The 16918-nt window shown below is 36.2% G+C and overlaps 1 protein-coding gene across 1 annotated transcript; it reads right to left on the bottom strand.

Annotated features, from left to right (window-relative positions):
- Positions 1–11032: 11032 nt before the first annotated feature.
- KERA (keratocan) lies at positions 11033–16673 on the bottom strand. Its single transcript, XM_058023230.1, has 2 exons — positions 15788–16673; positions 11033–11205 (listed from the first exon to the last, which is right to left on the bottom strand). The coding sequence occupies exons 1-2, from the start codon at positions 16671–16673 to the stop codon at positions 11033–11035; spliced, it is 1059 nt and encodes a 352-aa protein (XP_057879213.1).
- Positions 16674–16918: the final 245 nt, after the last annotated feature.

The following is a 16918-nucleotide window of genomic DNA, read 5'->3' as shown; positions in this document are numbered from 1 at the left end:
TGGTAGGCCAAAACTAATTAAAGAACAGTGCAGTGTGACTTGTAAAACACATTACTGAAGTAAAGCCATCTCTGAGGTAAATCACTTGGAGCCTGCGGCGAGCTTAGTCTGCTGGCAGAAGTCATTGCTTTCATTTACACCTCTGAAACCCCATTAACAAAGGCAGATTTTGGTCCATGTGCTACTTTAAATAGAATTCAAGGGGATTTAGTAAGTCAGACATGTCTATCATTAAAAAGAATCCTGCTGAGGGGACCACTCCGCTTTGGTTGCTACTCTGCAGTGCCAGTGACTGTCACTGTATCAGCTGCTGCAGAGAAATTTTGTTCCTGAAGGACTTAATGCAAGAGCATTTGAAATGGTTTCATTTCATTATGTCTGGAATTTTATATCATTGAATAAAGATAATAAAGGGAGCAGAGGAGAATTCCATAATATATAGTCTGAGAAGAATAACCAAAGGCAACAAAAACTTTCCCTTTGGCAGTTAGTTTTTTCCCTTTTACTCCATGAAACATGAGAACTTTCATTATATAAAACTGTGCTTTCTTCTGAATTTTTCCTTTAGGTTTGCCAATGAGAGATGATGATTTAATTCTTTCCAGATATTCAGTTGATTTAATATAATTTCTTTCATGTGGAACAAAAAGGGATAAATGGGCACAGATCCTAGAATATCTATTCTTTTTCACAAATCCTTAAGGGTACATTTCATGGAATCACAACATATTTTTGGCATTCAATTCCTGAAATAATTACACGGTGTTTGATTATAAGGCTGTTTATTGAAGATCATATGGTGTTTGTCCTGTGTCCCTACCCTGTTTTCTTTTCTTTGTTTTAATGGATTGAGATGTATGCTTGAATTAAGAATACTATTAAAACAGACATATTTTAATAAGAAGTCCTCTTGTCCAGCTTCTCTAGACACAGCTGTTACTTTTGCAAACCCAGAAGCTTTAATGTACCTCATTCTCATTTCATTTCTCTTGGATTATTTCCAGAATAGCTTGAAGCATTGATTATGGTTAAAAGCTTCATTTTCCTCTAACTGAAACCAGTTGCATAAAAGTCTTCATTTCGTGGTATCTTTTATTCACTCTTGTGCCTCTTCCTCTATCCTGTGTCTTTTACGTGCTTGTAGTATGTTTCTTTTGTGTGCTGCACATATTTAGTTGGAAAAAATCATCCTGAAATGAGCATATGTATCACTCAGTTGGGAGCTATTGACACAAAGAACAACCTTGCCACTGTGGAATTCTGGCAAAAGGATGAGTCACTGTGGAGAGGGAATGTATGATCCAAACCAACATTTTATTCCCTAATTAGATTTTGTATTGAAATAAAAATATGTTGTGCTAAGGTTGAGCCAAAAAAGCAATTCTGTGAGTACAGGGATTTGGTGGGAGAGTGGTTGAGTATTTTCTTCTCAGCTTTCCCTTTCCTTTGAAATTCACTTTCAAAACTGATACCTTTTTTTTAATGTCCTATATATGATTGAGGTAAAAAAGAGCTTAGGGAAATTTGCAGTTTACCTTTTAGCCCTTCTGTCTCCCTTAGTTTTTTTAATAGAAACCCATAAGATCACTCTCCCTGTCTGGGAATGGCTGCTGCACTGACTTAATTGTCGCGAATGAAGGAACAGCTGAATTTGGTTGCTATTGCTGTCGTGGCTATTTCAAAACAGTGCTGCTGTTCTCACTGTCAAATTGTTAACCAGAATCCATTTGGGAACAATGTAACCCAATCTATCTGTATTGTAAGAAATTCACTTTTGCATTCCTGGACCCCAGAGGACGTAAGATCAGACATTTATTTGCCTTTAAAAAAAACCAACTGAAAAGTGTTTATCTTGACTGGTAACCTGTTCTTCAGTGAAAAAAAAAATCAAGTTGGATTTCTGATATCCTGAAATATCAATTTAAATTTAAATTTGGTCCAAATCAATCAACATTAAGTATTTAGTGGCTTTCTCATCAGGAGTAAGATGACTTTACAAAGCCATCCCATTTAGATGACCAAAGATTTTATATTAAGCAGTGTTTGGACAGTTCTTTGAATTTCTTTAAACATTTTTTCTATAGCCATCAAATATTGACTTTTCTGCTTCAGCATAGACAATTTGTTTCCAGTATTACTAGACAAAAATAGGACATTTCATGATGTGAAATGGAGGCCAGCAAGAAGCAAAACTTTGCTTTTGATCTTGTACTACATCTGAGCTATGATTCAGCATCTGAAAGTATTTAGGGGACCATAGCACTTCTGTAAAGCCCAACAAGTAAACATGCCTCTGAAAATTCATAGACCTTGGATCTTACATCTGACAGTGTCTGATATGTCAGCTGATAAAACTAAGTATATAAGCTGATAAAAAATGGAGAAGCATATGTTTTACAGGATGAAGACTAAACCTGAGAAGCTGCCAAAGCTAATTTGCCTCTGACATTGCTGATATTACCTCTTCATGTGGTTTCCAACTAATGAAATTGATGGTTGTGGCCTATTACCATATTCCTTTTGGAATTCATTCTAAAAGGCATGAAAAAGAGCATGAAATACACAGAATACAGCAATGCATGATCTGAAGAAAGCTCATGGGCGTTATTCACACATCTGCACACTTCCTTTGTGTTTGGACCATGTGTTTATCAGTGTTTTAGTCAGCATTACAGATATTGAACACTTACTCTTAGTTGTTGCAGTCATGTCAGTTCCCAAACTCTAGACCAGGCTGAAGGATTATAAATCTCAGACAATAAACACCTTTGTAGACTGATACTATCCAAGATTTCCAACTCCCAATTTTTCTCCCTAAAAGTACATGAGTATCCTGTGTCTGCTTGCCCATTCTTTTACTCTCATGGAAAGGGATGCCCAGTAATGCTCTCAAGCTTCCTTCTTTTCCAAATGTCCTTGCTTCTTCCTCTTTTATCCTCTCATCACAAGTTTTTCCTCTTTCCTTCCTAGTCATCCTTTTCATGTCTTTCATTTTCTCTCTTCTAGTATTTGACTTCTTTTTTTCTTCTTCCTTATCAAGGTGTGGTTATATTGGTTACATAAAAAATGAAGGATAAAGATGTTTTGTTACTTTTTCAGGCATGGACCACAAGAGCCTTTTCCTATATCTGGAAGTACTGAGTAAAAGTGGTAACAACTAAGGCTCCTGCACATATATTTGAGATGTCTAAGATTTCCCCCTAAAAGGCAGTTTTTCTACAATTACAATACTGTGAAAGGGCACTTTTTTACAGGTGGAAAAAGGCCACCTATAGGGCTAAAGTTAATATACATTTCTAAGTAAAGAATGCCATCCACAGCTATTTTGACTGTGATCTGTTAACTGATTTCTTATTTGTTCGTTTCACATCACTTCCTCTTCATCACAGTTTTTGTCTCCTCCTGGTTCTATAACTGACAAAATAACTCTGTGATTTTGTGATGCAGAGGAGGAAGTCTCACCTAATCCTGGTCCAGGGCTGTACAAACTATCTAATTTTATTTCAGCATTTCAGCTGTAAAACGGACAAGGCTTCAGAATATTCAGCTCATCTTTAGACAAGTTAGACATCAAAAGTTATCAGTCTGAGGGCTAAGGGTCTTGAAAGAATAGGAATTTATATTCCCAACAAGGAAGTTAACTGGAGTCAATAGCTCCAGTAATTCCCAGTACCTCAGGTATTTTGTTAAATTTGAACAGAATCTTAAAATTTTTATATATATCACTACATACATACAGAGGAGGAAAATTTAGAAATATTAAATGTTTGCACTTCAATGGGAGGCAAACATTCCATATAAAATATGTCTTCTAGCAGATCAACACAGAAAAGTTTATCTAAAACATTTCAAATTGTCCAGTAATGACAAGATATGCTTGATCTAAGTTTATTTTCTTTTAAATAAGGCACATGAATTCCTCTGAAATAATGAAAACTTAATGCAAACTGTAGAAGTACTTAGTATATTCTCTCTGTAAACAATAGCAGCTTTCAAAGGAGAGGCATTCTTTTTAGTTTCCTGAGTTGTTTTAAACAAGTTAAATGTTTACATGATCTTTCAGCAATACATATGACTGCTGGGCTCTTCCTAAACTGGTATGTTTTAAACAGTGTCTGAAGATCTAGAAATGTTGCCTGATGACTGTTTAGACCCAATCTCAGTGATCAGTATAGAAAAAAAAAATGTTTCAAACCAACCCTATTGACAGCCTACTGTTTACCTGTGAGAAGGTAAACAAGAGACAAATCCTTACACATTATTAGAAAACTTTGTGAGTGTTAATTCAGCCAGTGCAATTAGAAGAGGCAGTTAGAGGGGATAAAAGTGTTTCCATTTCTGCATTCACAGCTTTCCACTGTTTCTTCTCTCTGAAGTCCCTCTGGGTTTATGCCATAGCACCAAACTGCCCAGGCTTCATGGTAGGTTTGCAAAGACCTGTACAAATACTTTTAAGTTTGACAATTTGCTCCAACTGCTTCATCACTGTGGATTATTTTCTGCTCTGTATGTTTGTGGTGAAATAGACTTCAATGAGCTGTTGAACCCATTTTTGCATTGATTCCTACCACATAATTCAGTGCCTTCATGAGCTGAGCTGCTGGTTATTTGCTTCAGCTCCTCAAGAGACCCTGGCTGTAATTCCCTCCCCAAGGCCAGATGACCCAGGCCACAAGCAGCCACCAGCAACAGGACTTATCTCTCTCCATCCTTACAGTGCTAACACTGGGAAAAATCCCAGTATGGAGATAGTATTAAACCAGCAGGAAATAAAACCACCTGAGTGTTGGGAGGTAAGCAGAGGATGTCTAAACATGTGGAAAGCAGACACCACAGAAAGCCTTGAATCTCTGGGAGCAACTTTTTTCCTGAATAAAAAAAAAAAATGGGTGCTGTAGTGCAGGGTTTTCAAAAGTAGGGAAATACAGGCATAAATCTTAATGTTTTGAGGAAAATCAGAAGCATGGATAATACTGCAGCTGAAATAATTCTCAATGTTCCTCAATACCTACTAATTATGCTACACTGATCCCAGACACAGTGCAGATGTAAACAAAGAACAATGGAGAAAAAGAGAAAAGCATGGAAATTTCAGCTTGAGAACATATAATTTCCTTTTCTGATTGTTTGTTTATTTGATGGTCAATCCAATGTAAAATTATTTATATTTATTTGAGGAGGAATTAATTATTTTAGTCTTCTTCTTCATATAAAAATGAAAAATATATTCATGTGTGGTATTTTAAATTTAATGTTAAAGAACTTGCACTAAACAAAAGTAAACACATAAATAGTTAACTTTTTAAAAGATCCAAACCAGTGAGAGTTTTAGAGAAAATTTTCATGCACAGCTTTCTGTTCCCAAATTGGTCAGCAATTGAGAGGAAGGGAATTTGGACACCTTGTTTCTGGCAAATTTTAAGTGTAACTCACTTCTATTCTGCTGCTAAGCAGAGTTGAAAAGGCTTGCTATCAGTCTTCTTCATTAGAAGCAGTTCCAGTCGTTGAAAGGAACAAATCTTAGGATTCACAAAAGACCGTGAACCTCTAGTCTGGTGCTGAAAACAGCCTCCTCAGAGAAAAAAAAAAAAAAATATGCGCTCCACTTAAATCTGCTTCTGATTCAGACAGGGTTTTGAGCCTAGATCCTATAATGCCATGAAGCCTATCCTCACTGCCAGGGGAGAGAATCGGTGATTATTTGAAGCCCTGTAACAAAGTAGAGCATCACAAGGAGATTACCATCCTCAAAATAGGTAGCTTCCTAGCAGTGGGAGCATGATTTCAGAAAAATTCAAGGATTTCAGTAACTGGTGAAGGGCACATCATGCTGCATGGACATCCTAGAAACAAGAATATTAAGTAAGAAACATGAACATTATTATTTTTTTCCTTTCCTTTCCTCTGGTTGAAAATATTTGCTTTTTTTTTTTTTTTTTCTGAATCCACTAAGATTTCATAAGAATGGTTATAAACCATTATAATGAATAAAAATTATTGGAAAAAACCTACATTGACTGAGAGCTACTGAGTCCAAATGTCATTTTCATTGCCCCAGTCCCTAATTAAGAACAGCTTTTCTTTGTGGAAGATGTGATTCTAGTTTCTTCATGAATTTTCCTAGAAAAAAGGGAGTGGGGAGACATAGTCTTGGAAATAGATTTCCAGATATACTCTACCTACAAGGCAGCACCAGCCTGGGTCTGCACAGATTCACCGTGGGAGGTGTGAGCACTGGGAGCAGTGGGGCTGTTCTGCTGCCATGGTTGTGTGCAGTCAGGGCAATCCTTTCCCTTTGGAATTCCAAGTGGAGCTGAAGTACCAGGAAAGGGCAGGATATCACAACAAACATTAACACCACATGCATAATGATGCCTAAGCTAAAAAACACAGAAGAAATTAAATAAAGCTGATGGGCAGATAGTTTGGTCAAATAGATGTAGAATCATAAAGTGATTGAGACTTGAACAGACCTTTAGGATCATCTAATTCCAAGAGCTCTGTCATAGGCATGGAACCTTCCACTACACCAGGTTGCTCAGAGCCTCATCCAACGTGGCCTTGAACACTTCCAAGCATAGGGCACCTACAACTTCTCTGAAGCCTTCTCTTCTGCAGGCTGAACAGCCACAGCCCTCTCTGCCTTCACAGGAGAGATGTTCCAGCCTTCTGATCAACTTAGTGACATCCCTCTGGACTCATCCCACTGCTACTGAAATCAAGACAAAACCAGTAAGAAGAATATACAGGCTGTTGGCAGCAGAGCAGGGAGTATAAGAAAAAACTGTTTTGGGAAAGATTTTGAATTCATTAAAGTGTAGATTTGCTAGCACTAGCACTGCTAGAGCAAGCACAGGGCTTAGAAACAGTATCATTTCCACTAATGGGTGAGATAGTAAGTTAGCTAGGGCAAAACATGATGTGAATTGTGGATATGGTTTCATACACTTGACTTGAAGTTGTTATTGCTATTCCTGGGTATCACTACACACAATATGGTGCCCTATAGAGCCTCTCATGTTTAAATGGGCAAGCAAGTCTGGGGAAAAAAATGCAGTTATGGAAGCGACTTTCAGTCAAGAGAAAGACATTAACTTGCTGACTTTAACAGCACCAAGGATTCTCAGCCATGCTTGGCAGAAGATATTAGCTCTTTAACAATCAACACAGAAATGTAGATGTTACAGTAACCTGATTCCCAGTAGGTAATTAAAATAGCTGCAATTTGATATCAGCAAATAGTTTTTCTAGGCTGGAAAAGTGAACAACAACTACTTGTAGCAAACATTGGAAACCATTTGGGTGCAGCAAGGGTCACTGGAAATCCCTCCAATGACACACAATATGTGCTGGAGTTAGTAGTTGCAAAAATGCATATTATTTTTCTAGTTGTCTTCTGAATTTTTACCTCAGTGTTTGTGTTGAGTTGTCATACAGGCTGCTGTGGTCACTGGCATCTATGCATGATTGTTATGGTGGTGTTTTTCCCTCAGAATGTTGAAGAATAGTGGTAGCACACTGGACTCTTAAGAGAGAAACAGAAAATGCCAGAGAACAGTATGGAGCACGGAGAATCACACATGTGGCTAAATTTTTAACTATGCTGGCAGCATCTGAAAAGGACTTTTTTTCCTGCAGAGCCAACTGTGTTATAAAACCCCACAGCCTTTTAGATAGATCCATCCCAGCCTCCAATCATGCTGGCAGACATGGCAGAAACATCTGGGTATTTTTCAGTTCTTGAGTCTCTCACTTTGCTTTAATACTTTTCTTTACAGGGCAACTGTCTGTACCCTGGCTGAGGTGATAGCACATCTGTGTTAACAACCTTAATTTCAAAATTACCTAATATGTAAGATGGATTTCTGCAAAAAACACTGGATGTTTGTGGTTTGATTAGTGATGGACCATGGCTGCAGTACACTTATGGTGAACTTTTCTCAGCTTGTCATGCTTGTAAATGTCTTTGTTTCCATGCTATTCAATTCAAAACTGATTGCAATGTGTTCTGACAAGTAAGGGAAGCAAATGACTGTTCTATGATGCCCACTGCACTTTCAGACAAGACAGCTGAGAGGTGTTCCTCCCTTCTTTCAGAGGAAAAGAACACAATTGTTTCTGACCAGGAAATATCTGTGGGAAGTCTTAGAGGAATCTTGGATTAGGAAGAATTAACATCAGAATTTCAAGCACAGTGATGCTTTTTGCATTATATTACTGGGTCTCAATATTAGCAAAAAGACAATGGATTTTACATATTCCTTTATAGTCTTCTGGCACAATGAATGAACTGACTGTGTAGTGGCTGAAAGCCTACATTGTTTAGTACCACACAATAATGCAATTTAGGCCTGCTATTGTAGTCTGAAAGGAAATTTCACCAACTTTCCCAGGACATTTAAGAATATGAAAACTATTGCAAATGGCCACGTACATGCAGTAAAGAAGCTTAACCCCCAATCAGCATTGATTTATTTTGTGAAGGTCACTGCAGCAACATAACTGTTTGTTATTCTGCTTCACAGAGTGGCTATGGGAGAGAGCATCAAGATGGAACAAATTAGCCTAAGTGAGAATACTTAAGATTTTCTCTTTATTAAGTAATTTCCAGACATGGAATCAGTGCATTGCACCCAAGTTGTAGAATATAGAGCACTGGGCAGCAGCAGCTCTTCAGCCAAACAGAAGTTCATGCAAGGATGTATCACGAATTTTCACTTCACTCAGATTAACTGGGATTTGACAGAAACAAATCTTGAGCATCAATCTGCATGTGTTCTAGAATTGTTGCACAGGATAGAACTGGCTTTTGAAGGACTGATTTATAAGAATTTCCACATTGCACTGCATTGGAAAAATAGAAGTACAACTGGTGAAAATAACTGTTAAAATTTATTTCATCACATCTTGTGCTCTTGATTCCATCACATAATGCCCCTATCCAGCAAATGGAATGCCTTGATGCTCTAGTATCCCTTTATGATTTTATATATCAACCTTTGACATATTTAAGCTTAACATTTCTTTGGGAAGGTTTAGTCTTTTCTTCAATGTGTATATGGTACCTAAAAGAGTAATTTTTTACTGGAACTTCAAGATCCTTTCTGTACAATTAGAACTGTAAATAAGATTAATAAGTGCATATATGCCTGTGAATATTCACTTTGAAGTACCTGTATTTGTTCTTTGTTTTAAGTAGAAATTAATTTCCAAGTACAAGAACATAATTATTTTTATAATTTAATTAGTAGTATTGTCACATAATTATTTTTCCAAAAATAAATTACTATGCTATTATTGAGTAAAGAACATAACTAAACATGCATACATTTTGTAAAGACTTTTTAAATCTGTATTTTTTCATATAGGGCGAACACAGATGTACAGAAAATACTTTTGTTAGAAGGACAGGAGTTTCTCAGCAATGACATAAAAAGAACAGCAAAAATAAATGGTTTAATGATCAGATTTCTGAGTGGGTTATTCCTATTCTGGGTTTCTATACTATGTTATTTCCACAAGTTCTCTGGATCAGAATAGGGCCTGACTTTCCGATAAAAAGGATTGATTGTCAGAAATTACAGTTCTCAACACTTTCAAAAATCTACTTTCAAGAAAATACAGCAAAGCAAAATTATACCATGTGCATAGTCTTTAAATGCTTGCTACTGAGGCCAGTCTTAAAACATTAACAATAGATGCAACTAATTGCTTCCATCTAGAAATGCAAGAAGACTAAAACAATGGCTGATGGATAGTCAGTTGTGCTGGCTAGCAGAAATAATAAAGTCATACTCTGTCAATGAATAGTTGACTCTAATATTCAAGTCATTTATTGAAAGCCAATATAATAAAATAGAAAAAAAAATCAACTAGATTTGATAAAATTAGCCATAATTCATTAAAAGTTACCTTTTGATATCTCCCTTGTTAGTGAATTGTTAATGTATTGTGTTCTAATAATCTGGACTTCTCTAAAATCCAGTATTATTGTGTGCATGTGTGTGAGTTAGCAGATAGCTGAATATTGCTCTGAATTGAATGTATTTGCTTAAATGATGCAGTCCCTATGCAAGTGCTTTCCTAGTTCAGCAAATAATTGGGAGGGGATGTGTCTCTGAATTTCTTAATTTTCTCTTCGTCACCATTTCATTAACTAGCCATTCAAATTTTTATTAAGTACCTTGTCCATGAAATATGTAATCATTCCTATTCTTGGTTGTATCTCTCTGCAAACTCAAATTAACCAGATACTCAATGATGATTCCAAAGTTGCAGAAAGAAATTGTGTCCAGACTAGAAATAGAATAAAATAGCAGAAAACTGGTACTTTGAGAGAACAAGATTACATCTCATGTTCTCTTATCCCTGGATTTGAGTTGGATCAGTTTATTCCAATTCTGAAATTCACTGAATGAGTCCCTACAATGATATATATTCAGCATGCTGCTTTGGATGCTAAGCCTCATGTATTTTTCACCTTAAAAGTATTAATCTTCAAAGGATGACAGCAATTTATGCGTTATTTGCATGTTAAGTGGTTGTTCACCACAAGTCACTATCTGAAATGTCAGTGGCAGTTTTGATAACTAGTAATCATGCAGCTCATGATTTCATTGGCATAAGTATTTGGCCAAGTGCACCCAAATTCATTGTGTTAGTTACTACATAACAAAATGAGGACACCTAACTTGTCTATAGGAATTATGTTAGCAGGGTAGGCATTGTCACATTTGACAAGAAAGATGGAGTAAGTAACGATTTTCTTTGGAATATTTGGGATCTTACACCAATGATTTTTCAATATATTCATGTTATGAATTTATAGGATAAGGTGTTAAGCACATGTTTCAGGTCCATACAAAATCCCTTCTGAAAGAACAGCCTTTTCAGTTGTAGAAAAGATAGAAGCAAAGAAAAAAATTAAAGTCAAATAAAGCTGTTACTTCTTGATTTGGGTTAGAACAAGTTTCATTCCAGCAAAACTTGTATCTTAACACTCTCACGGTACAAGAGTGACACTGCAATATCTTTATATGACAACAGCTTGAAGTAGTCGGAAGCAGATCATGACGTCCAGTGGGATTGGAGGCTGAATTTCATTTCCATCCAGACGAAGGTATCGGAGGCGAGGGATGTTGCCATAATAACCATAATCTTCTTCTAGGGCAATGGAAACTGGGCACATCTGAGTACCATTGACACCTGAAAGTGTAGATCAACATGTTAGATTATTTTCATGGGAAAAGTTTGTGAAGATAAAATTCAGCCGGGACACAAATAAAGTAAACTTCCACTGACGTTAGCATGGGAGACTGTTGCTTTTGTTTCCATTTAAATGCTTTTTGATTGAAAACAAGCAATATAATGTGATCTGGATCAGTGAATTACATATTTACTGTGGTGCAATGATGAAAAAAGGCCATTAGATGCAAATTTATCCTTGGACAAATGGGATACTAAGTTATACAACTACGTGGTAAGGATTGAGAAATAGCTCTTACATTCTGAGTGAGCAAGGCAAGATTACTTCTGAGGGGTTTTGAACATCTTATTTCAGTGACAGTACATTAATTTTAGGTTGATAATATTCCCTAATGAAGATCTTGCATTCAAAACAATAGCACTATTGAATCAAAGGAACTTTTTGTATAGTGTTTTTAATTTTTAACATCTGTACTTTTCTATTCTCTGACATTATTAAGTGGATTTGGTTCTAATTGCAAGACTATAACTTGTGCAATGAGATATTTTTCTTCCTAACAACTCCTCAAAATTCTACATACATCATGCATAATTTGTTTCTGTACAGATAAAATTTGAAACCATGGCTTCAATCATTACCCATATTCTGAAGTATTGAGTAGCTTGGGCTTTTTATCTCCTCTAGGTTACCTCTGCACTGTCACTTGGCTAAAATACTTGTTATATTTTTGTTTTAGTTGTTAAGTAATCAGGCAGCTTCAAAATAGCCTCTAGAAAACACTGAAGTGTTGTTTGTTTATCAGAGATTTCAAATTCCTTCAACCAAATTATGATATTCTTTGATTGATCTAACTGCTTGAAGATCTTGGCCCCAGACTAACTGAAAAAAAAAAGTGACTGGAGAACGTGTATGTAACAGATTTTGTAAACAAATTTCTTTACTAACAAAGAGATAGGAAAAAAAATTCTTCCTTTATATTTAGTAATGATGCCATGCACAAATATTCTGACTACAATCTCCAAAATCAGAGAAATGTTATGAAGTAAAAATAACAACATAACTTTTTTAAACTTTTTTTTCCATAACTTTTTTTTTTTGTTTTCCCTCCACTCTATTTTGAAAAACTGCCCAGACGTTTGCAACATCTTGGAAGTGGACTCTGTCTTTGTCATGGAAACTAGATAAATACATCCAGTTGGCCAAGGCCCGAAGCTTTTGTTATATCCGTGATAGCAAATTGTGGTTGTTTATCTTGTGAAAGTTGATTAATGTTGGCAAAGCTTTTGGTATTTTTGGAAGAAACAAGCTACAGCTTATCTTTATGTGTGAATTTACAACACAGAAAGCTTAAGAATTTTCATTAAGAAGGCAGCTATTTAAAGTTTTTTGGTGAATCAACACTATCTAGCAGAAAATATCTGCTTTGTTTGATCAGCACTACTGTTCATAGAGACAAGATGGCTTCAAGTGTATCCTAAATGTCTGTCTTCTCTGACTAAAATCTATCTCACTGCACTCATTTTCACTGAGTTAATTACTTCAGGCTTGAAGTGAGGCAGCAGTTATCTAACCACAGGCCACCTAGGAAGAAGTTATTTCCTGATGATGTGTGGTATGAACTGGTTTGGGTTTTATTGGTCTCTTCCCATAAACAGTAAATCCTACTCAAACCATCAGGGGAGTAAAAGCCTCTCTATTTTTTTCTCTCTTTCAATACTCTTCATGGATATATGGCTGAATTTTGTTTAAGTAGGAGGAAGAGGTTGTTCCTTCCAGAGGTACAATTCACCTCGCCATGATCCATGTAGAAGTTGTGTCAGCCTAAGTAAACCATTTAGACTCTCTGTATAAATTCAGAGAGAGATGAACATTTCCAAAAGGGGACAGACAGCTCCTTTAGATGGGATGAATTTCCCTATACAATTGTGCGTCCCTTTCCATGGAGTAGGAGGTCTGTATGACTACCACAAATTAGATTAAAAAATATAGGATAGTTCATTCAAAGAAGATGAATTCCACCACTTGTTAACAGAATTGTTATGTCCTTGAATATTTCACTTGTTAACAGAATTGTTATGTCCTTGAATATTTAAACATGAAACCTAGAGCTGCTGTACGGGAAAACTGCCAAAGTTCTCATTAATGGCTAATGCTGTATGTCTGCTGAAGAAATGCAGATCTTTTCCCAGTAAAACTTACAATTTGGGAAAAAAATTTAGATACATGGCCCAGGGATTTCTCTCTTTCTCTAAATGTGGTATAATATTAGCTAACAGTATCTATCTTGTCCTCCTGGTGTTCTTCCAGAGGAACTTACTGTTTACTCCCTTTAATTTGTCCTTTGATAGCACTGTAATAATACCACCTGCTGACCCTTGCTCACTTATTACATCATTTCATACCTTCTCTTTGCTTACTTTAACATTCTCTTTTCCATTATTTAAAAATTCCCCAGAGCCTCACAAGTGTATGTCTCAGGTAAATATGTGGGCACGTGTGTTTTAAAATGCCATAGATCAAATGTGTTACAAATCTGTTGGAGCCATAATTAGTTTTGGATTTATTTTGATTTTACTTCTAAAACTGGAATGTTTTTTTCCCTCTGTGTATTGTGATCCTTAGGGAAGGGATTGTAGGTGAAATTCTTGTTCCACTGAGACAAATGATGAGGCTATCATTGGCTTTCCTGGGCTTCAGAAGAAGACCTTGTATCTTCATAAATGGTCTCTGGAGAAATAAGGCCATGCACTTATATGAGGAATTGATATTACAAAATAGCATATAATAAAACATAGTCAAATGGTATTTACATAGAAATGCTGATGTCTGAACTCTTGCAATGACAACAGTGTAACTATGAGTCACCAATAGAAAATAAAGCAGTGATTTGAAGGAATACCTGAGAATTAATGTTATAAAAAGGGCTCATACTGCACACATAAAAGTAAACCTTCAGCAGGACTCTTTTGTGAAGGAACTAGGTCAGGACTTTACCGCTATTTTTCTTTCAAGCCTTTCACATTGATTATCTTAAAATAGTGATTGATCTGGGTTAAAGAAGATGAAACCAATCTGCAGAATTAGTGTCAGCTCTTACTACTCTGGCCTGATCGAATTACATTCTTTGTTTGCCATCCTAAAGGCCCTTTAAGATATTATCTATCAGAGCAAAGTCTCATGGAGACTATGTCATTATCCTTTACTTCTTGAACAATTATTCTATGTGGTAAAATATCCTTGCATGATACCCAAGTTTCTTTTAAGGTACCAGGTTGCAAATATTTTATATTCAGTTACTAATAATTTCCTTCTTTTTTTCTTTTTTTGGCTAAAGTCAGCCACAAGCCAACTTGTGCTTAAGTTGACAATGATTTTTGAAAAGTGGTAAAGGCACTAAGGAATACAAGATTTGTGGAAAAACATCATGATTCAGTTCACAGGTTATGTGTCATTGGAACATAAGATTTGATTTTGTACATACTACAAAATTTAATTTTCATGGTCTTAAGCTTTGTCAAACTTTTTCAGGGAAGGAAGAGGACTGGACAATTCTTTAAATACTACCTAGACACAAAACTGTTCTTAAACTGGACAGGCTACATTCCATTGATTTCAATTTTGTGTCCACTTGAAGTGAGAGAATAAAGTCTGCACCTGAGGCCTTGCAGTGAAGCAATTAAAATAAATCTCTTAGTAACCAGGGGGCAATGAAATATGTTCAGAAACAACATCTGTCATAAGCTTTAACTCTAATTAACACATAGAATTCTTTCAGGCCACTAAAATATGTGCCACTTATACATATTTTTTATTAATTTATATGATTTCACATTTTTCTTTTGCCAAATGCAATGAATAAATATAAATTATCAAGAAGTATCTTCATGTCATAGATCCTTGTTTTGTGCAAAAGCCAAACCATTATTTTTAGTATATTTTTGGACTACAGTGGCACAAAAAAGTGGTAAAGGACCATGTATTCAATTAAATCATCATGATGAGAAGATAAATATAGAAACTTGGCTTCTTTCCATGCAGTGGTGAATAAAAAGTCATCATTTTTATTTTGACTTTTGGCATGAAATGAAGTACTTACTGATTAGATACTTTCATTATATAGAGTATGTAATGTCCCTAACTACCACACCCCCTCTCTACCTGGATGAATTTGGAAACAGTCCTGGAAATGAATCTTAAAACCAGAAGGCTTCTGTTGCCTTGGGTACAAAACCTTGTCTCATTTACACAAAATGGAAAACTTTTGAGGACATAAATCTTAATAGAACATATATGCTGTGAAATCCATAAAACACAAAACATTTTGCTCAGAGAGGTGGTGGATGCCCCATGCCTGGCAAATTTCAAAGTCAGGCTGGACAGGGCTCTGAGAAACCTCATCAAATGTCCCTGCTTATTGCAGGAGGGTTGGAATAAAGGGACCTCTAGAAGTCCCTTCCTTCCCAAAATATTCAATGATTCTATGATTTTAATCACTTTATCTCAAAGACCATTTTTACTGTGAAGTAGACATTTAAAATGGAGATGATTTTGAAGGGTTTCACGCTGGTAATACACACTTACTTTTGATTTTGTTGTGATCAAGATGAAGGTGCTCAAGATGAGCATTGATTGGTGGAATTTTAGTGAGCTGATTGTGAGACAGCTGTAGGTCTAGAATAGATGAAACATTAAACCCATTTGGAGGGATACCATCATCAGATAGTTTATTGTAGTTCAGCCTAAGGAAAGTCACTTTGGGTATTGCACTGAAGTAGTTTTCTGGTATGACTTCGATGGAGTTGTTGTCCAAAAAGAGCTGCAGTGTATTAGCTGGAATGCTTAAAGGCATTTTCTTGAGTGAATTTTTTGCTATGTTGAGCTGCATGAGGTTGTTGAGTCCTTGGAAGGTGTCACTTTGAAGAGCGCTGTCCAACAAACTGTTCTGGTGCAGGTCTAACATAGTAAGGTTTTCCAAATGGCTGAAGACTCCTTCTGGGATTTTAGAGATTTTGTTTCTAGCTAGTCTTAGCTGTTCCAGACCCACCGGTAATGGAGCAGGCACCTCTTCCAACTCATTATCTTCAAGGAATAAGTAAAGCAGCCTTTTCAGCTTGCTCAGCACACCATTCTCAATCCCACTGTTTGTGATTTTATTCTTGTTCAGATTTATCCATCTCAGATGAGTGGCATTCGCAAAAGGCTTTTCTGAAATGGTTTCAATTTGATTGTTTTGAAGATAGAGGTACCAAATTCTGGCTGGAATTGGAGGTATTTCTTTAAGTCCTTTGTTATCACAGTATAATGCATTGGGGAAACTAGGAGGACAAAAACACTCCTGTGGACACTCAGAAGTATAGTGAGACCAGTGGCCAGGATCCAGATCATCATAAACTTGTCTCACAGTTCGAGTCCACACAGAATTGACCAAGAATAAGAGCCAAAGGCTTGTATAGACTTTCAAAATCATGGTGTTTGCCTTGGAAGGGGAAAAAACAATTAGCTGTTTCTCAATAAAACTCCCTAGTAGCATACTAGATTAACAATACAATTTTGCATATAAAATAATATTTCCCTTATAAACAGCCAAATTCTTCCCTCCAGGGTGGTATCCATGGCCTGTTAAGGGAAAACTGAAAAGTAATATAAAAAGTATAAACAATTCTGTGCTATATAGTGATAAACATATCCCTGATTCAGCTTAGACTCCACATT

Source organism: Melospiza georgiana, chromosome 4, assembly GCF_028018845.1.
Source record: "Melospiza georgiana isolate bMelGeo1 chromosome 4, bMelGeo1.pri, whole genome shotgun sequence".
Lineage (NCBI taxonomy): Eukaryota > Metazoa > Chordata > Aves > Passeriformes > Passerellidae > Melospiza > Melospiza georgiana.
The sequence above is the reverse complement of the archived record's forward strand: the minus strand, read 5'-3'. Positions and strand labels throughout refer to the sequence as shown.

Bases quoted from the DNA above. Each gene is read 5' to 3' on its own strand.
- KERA (XM_058023230.1), bottom strand. From the start codon at position 16,673: ATGATTTTGAAAGTCTATACAAGCCTTTGGCTCTTATTCTTGGTCAAT. The intron at 11,206-15,787 runs GTAAGTGTGTAT...CTACACTTTCAG, and splicing joins TGATCACAACAAAATCAAAA to GTGTCAATGGTACTCAGATG.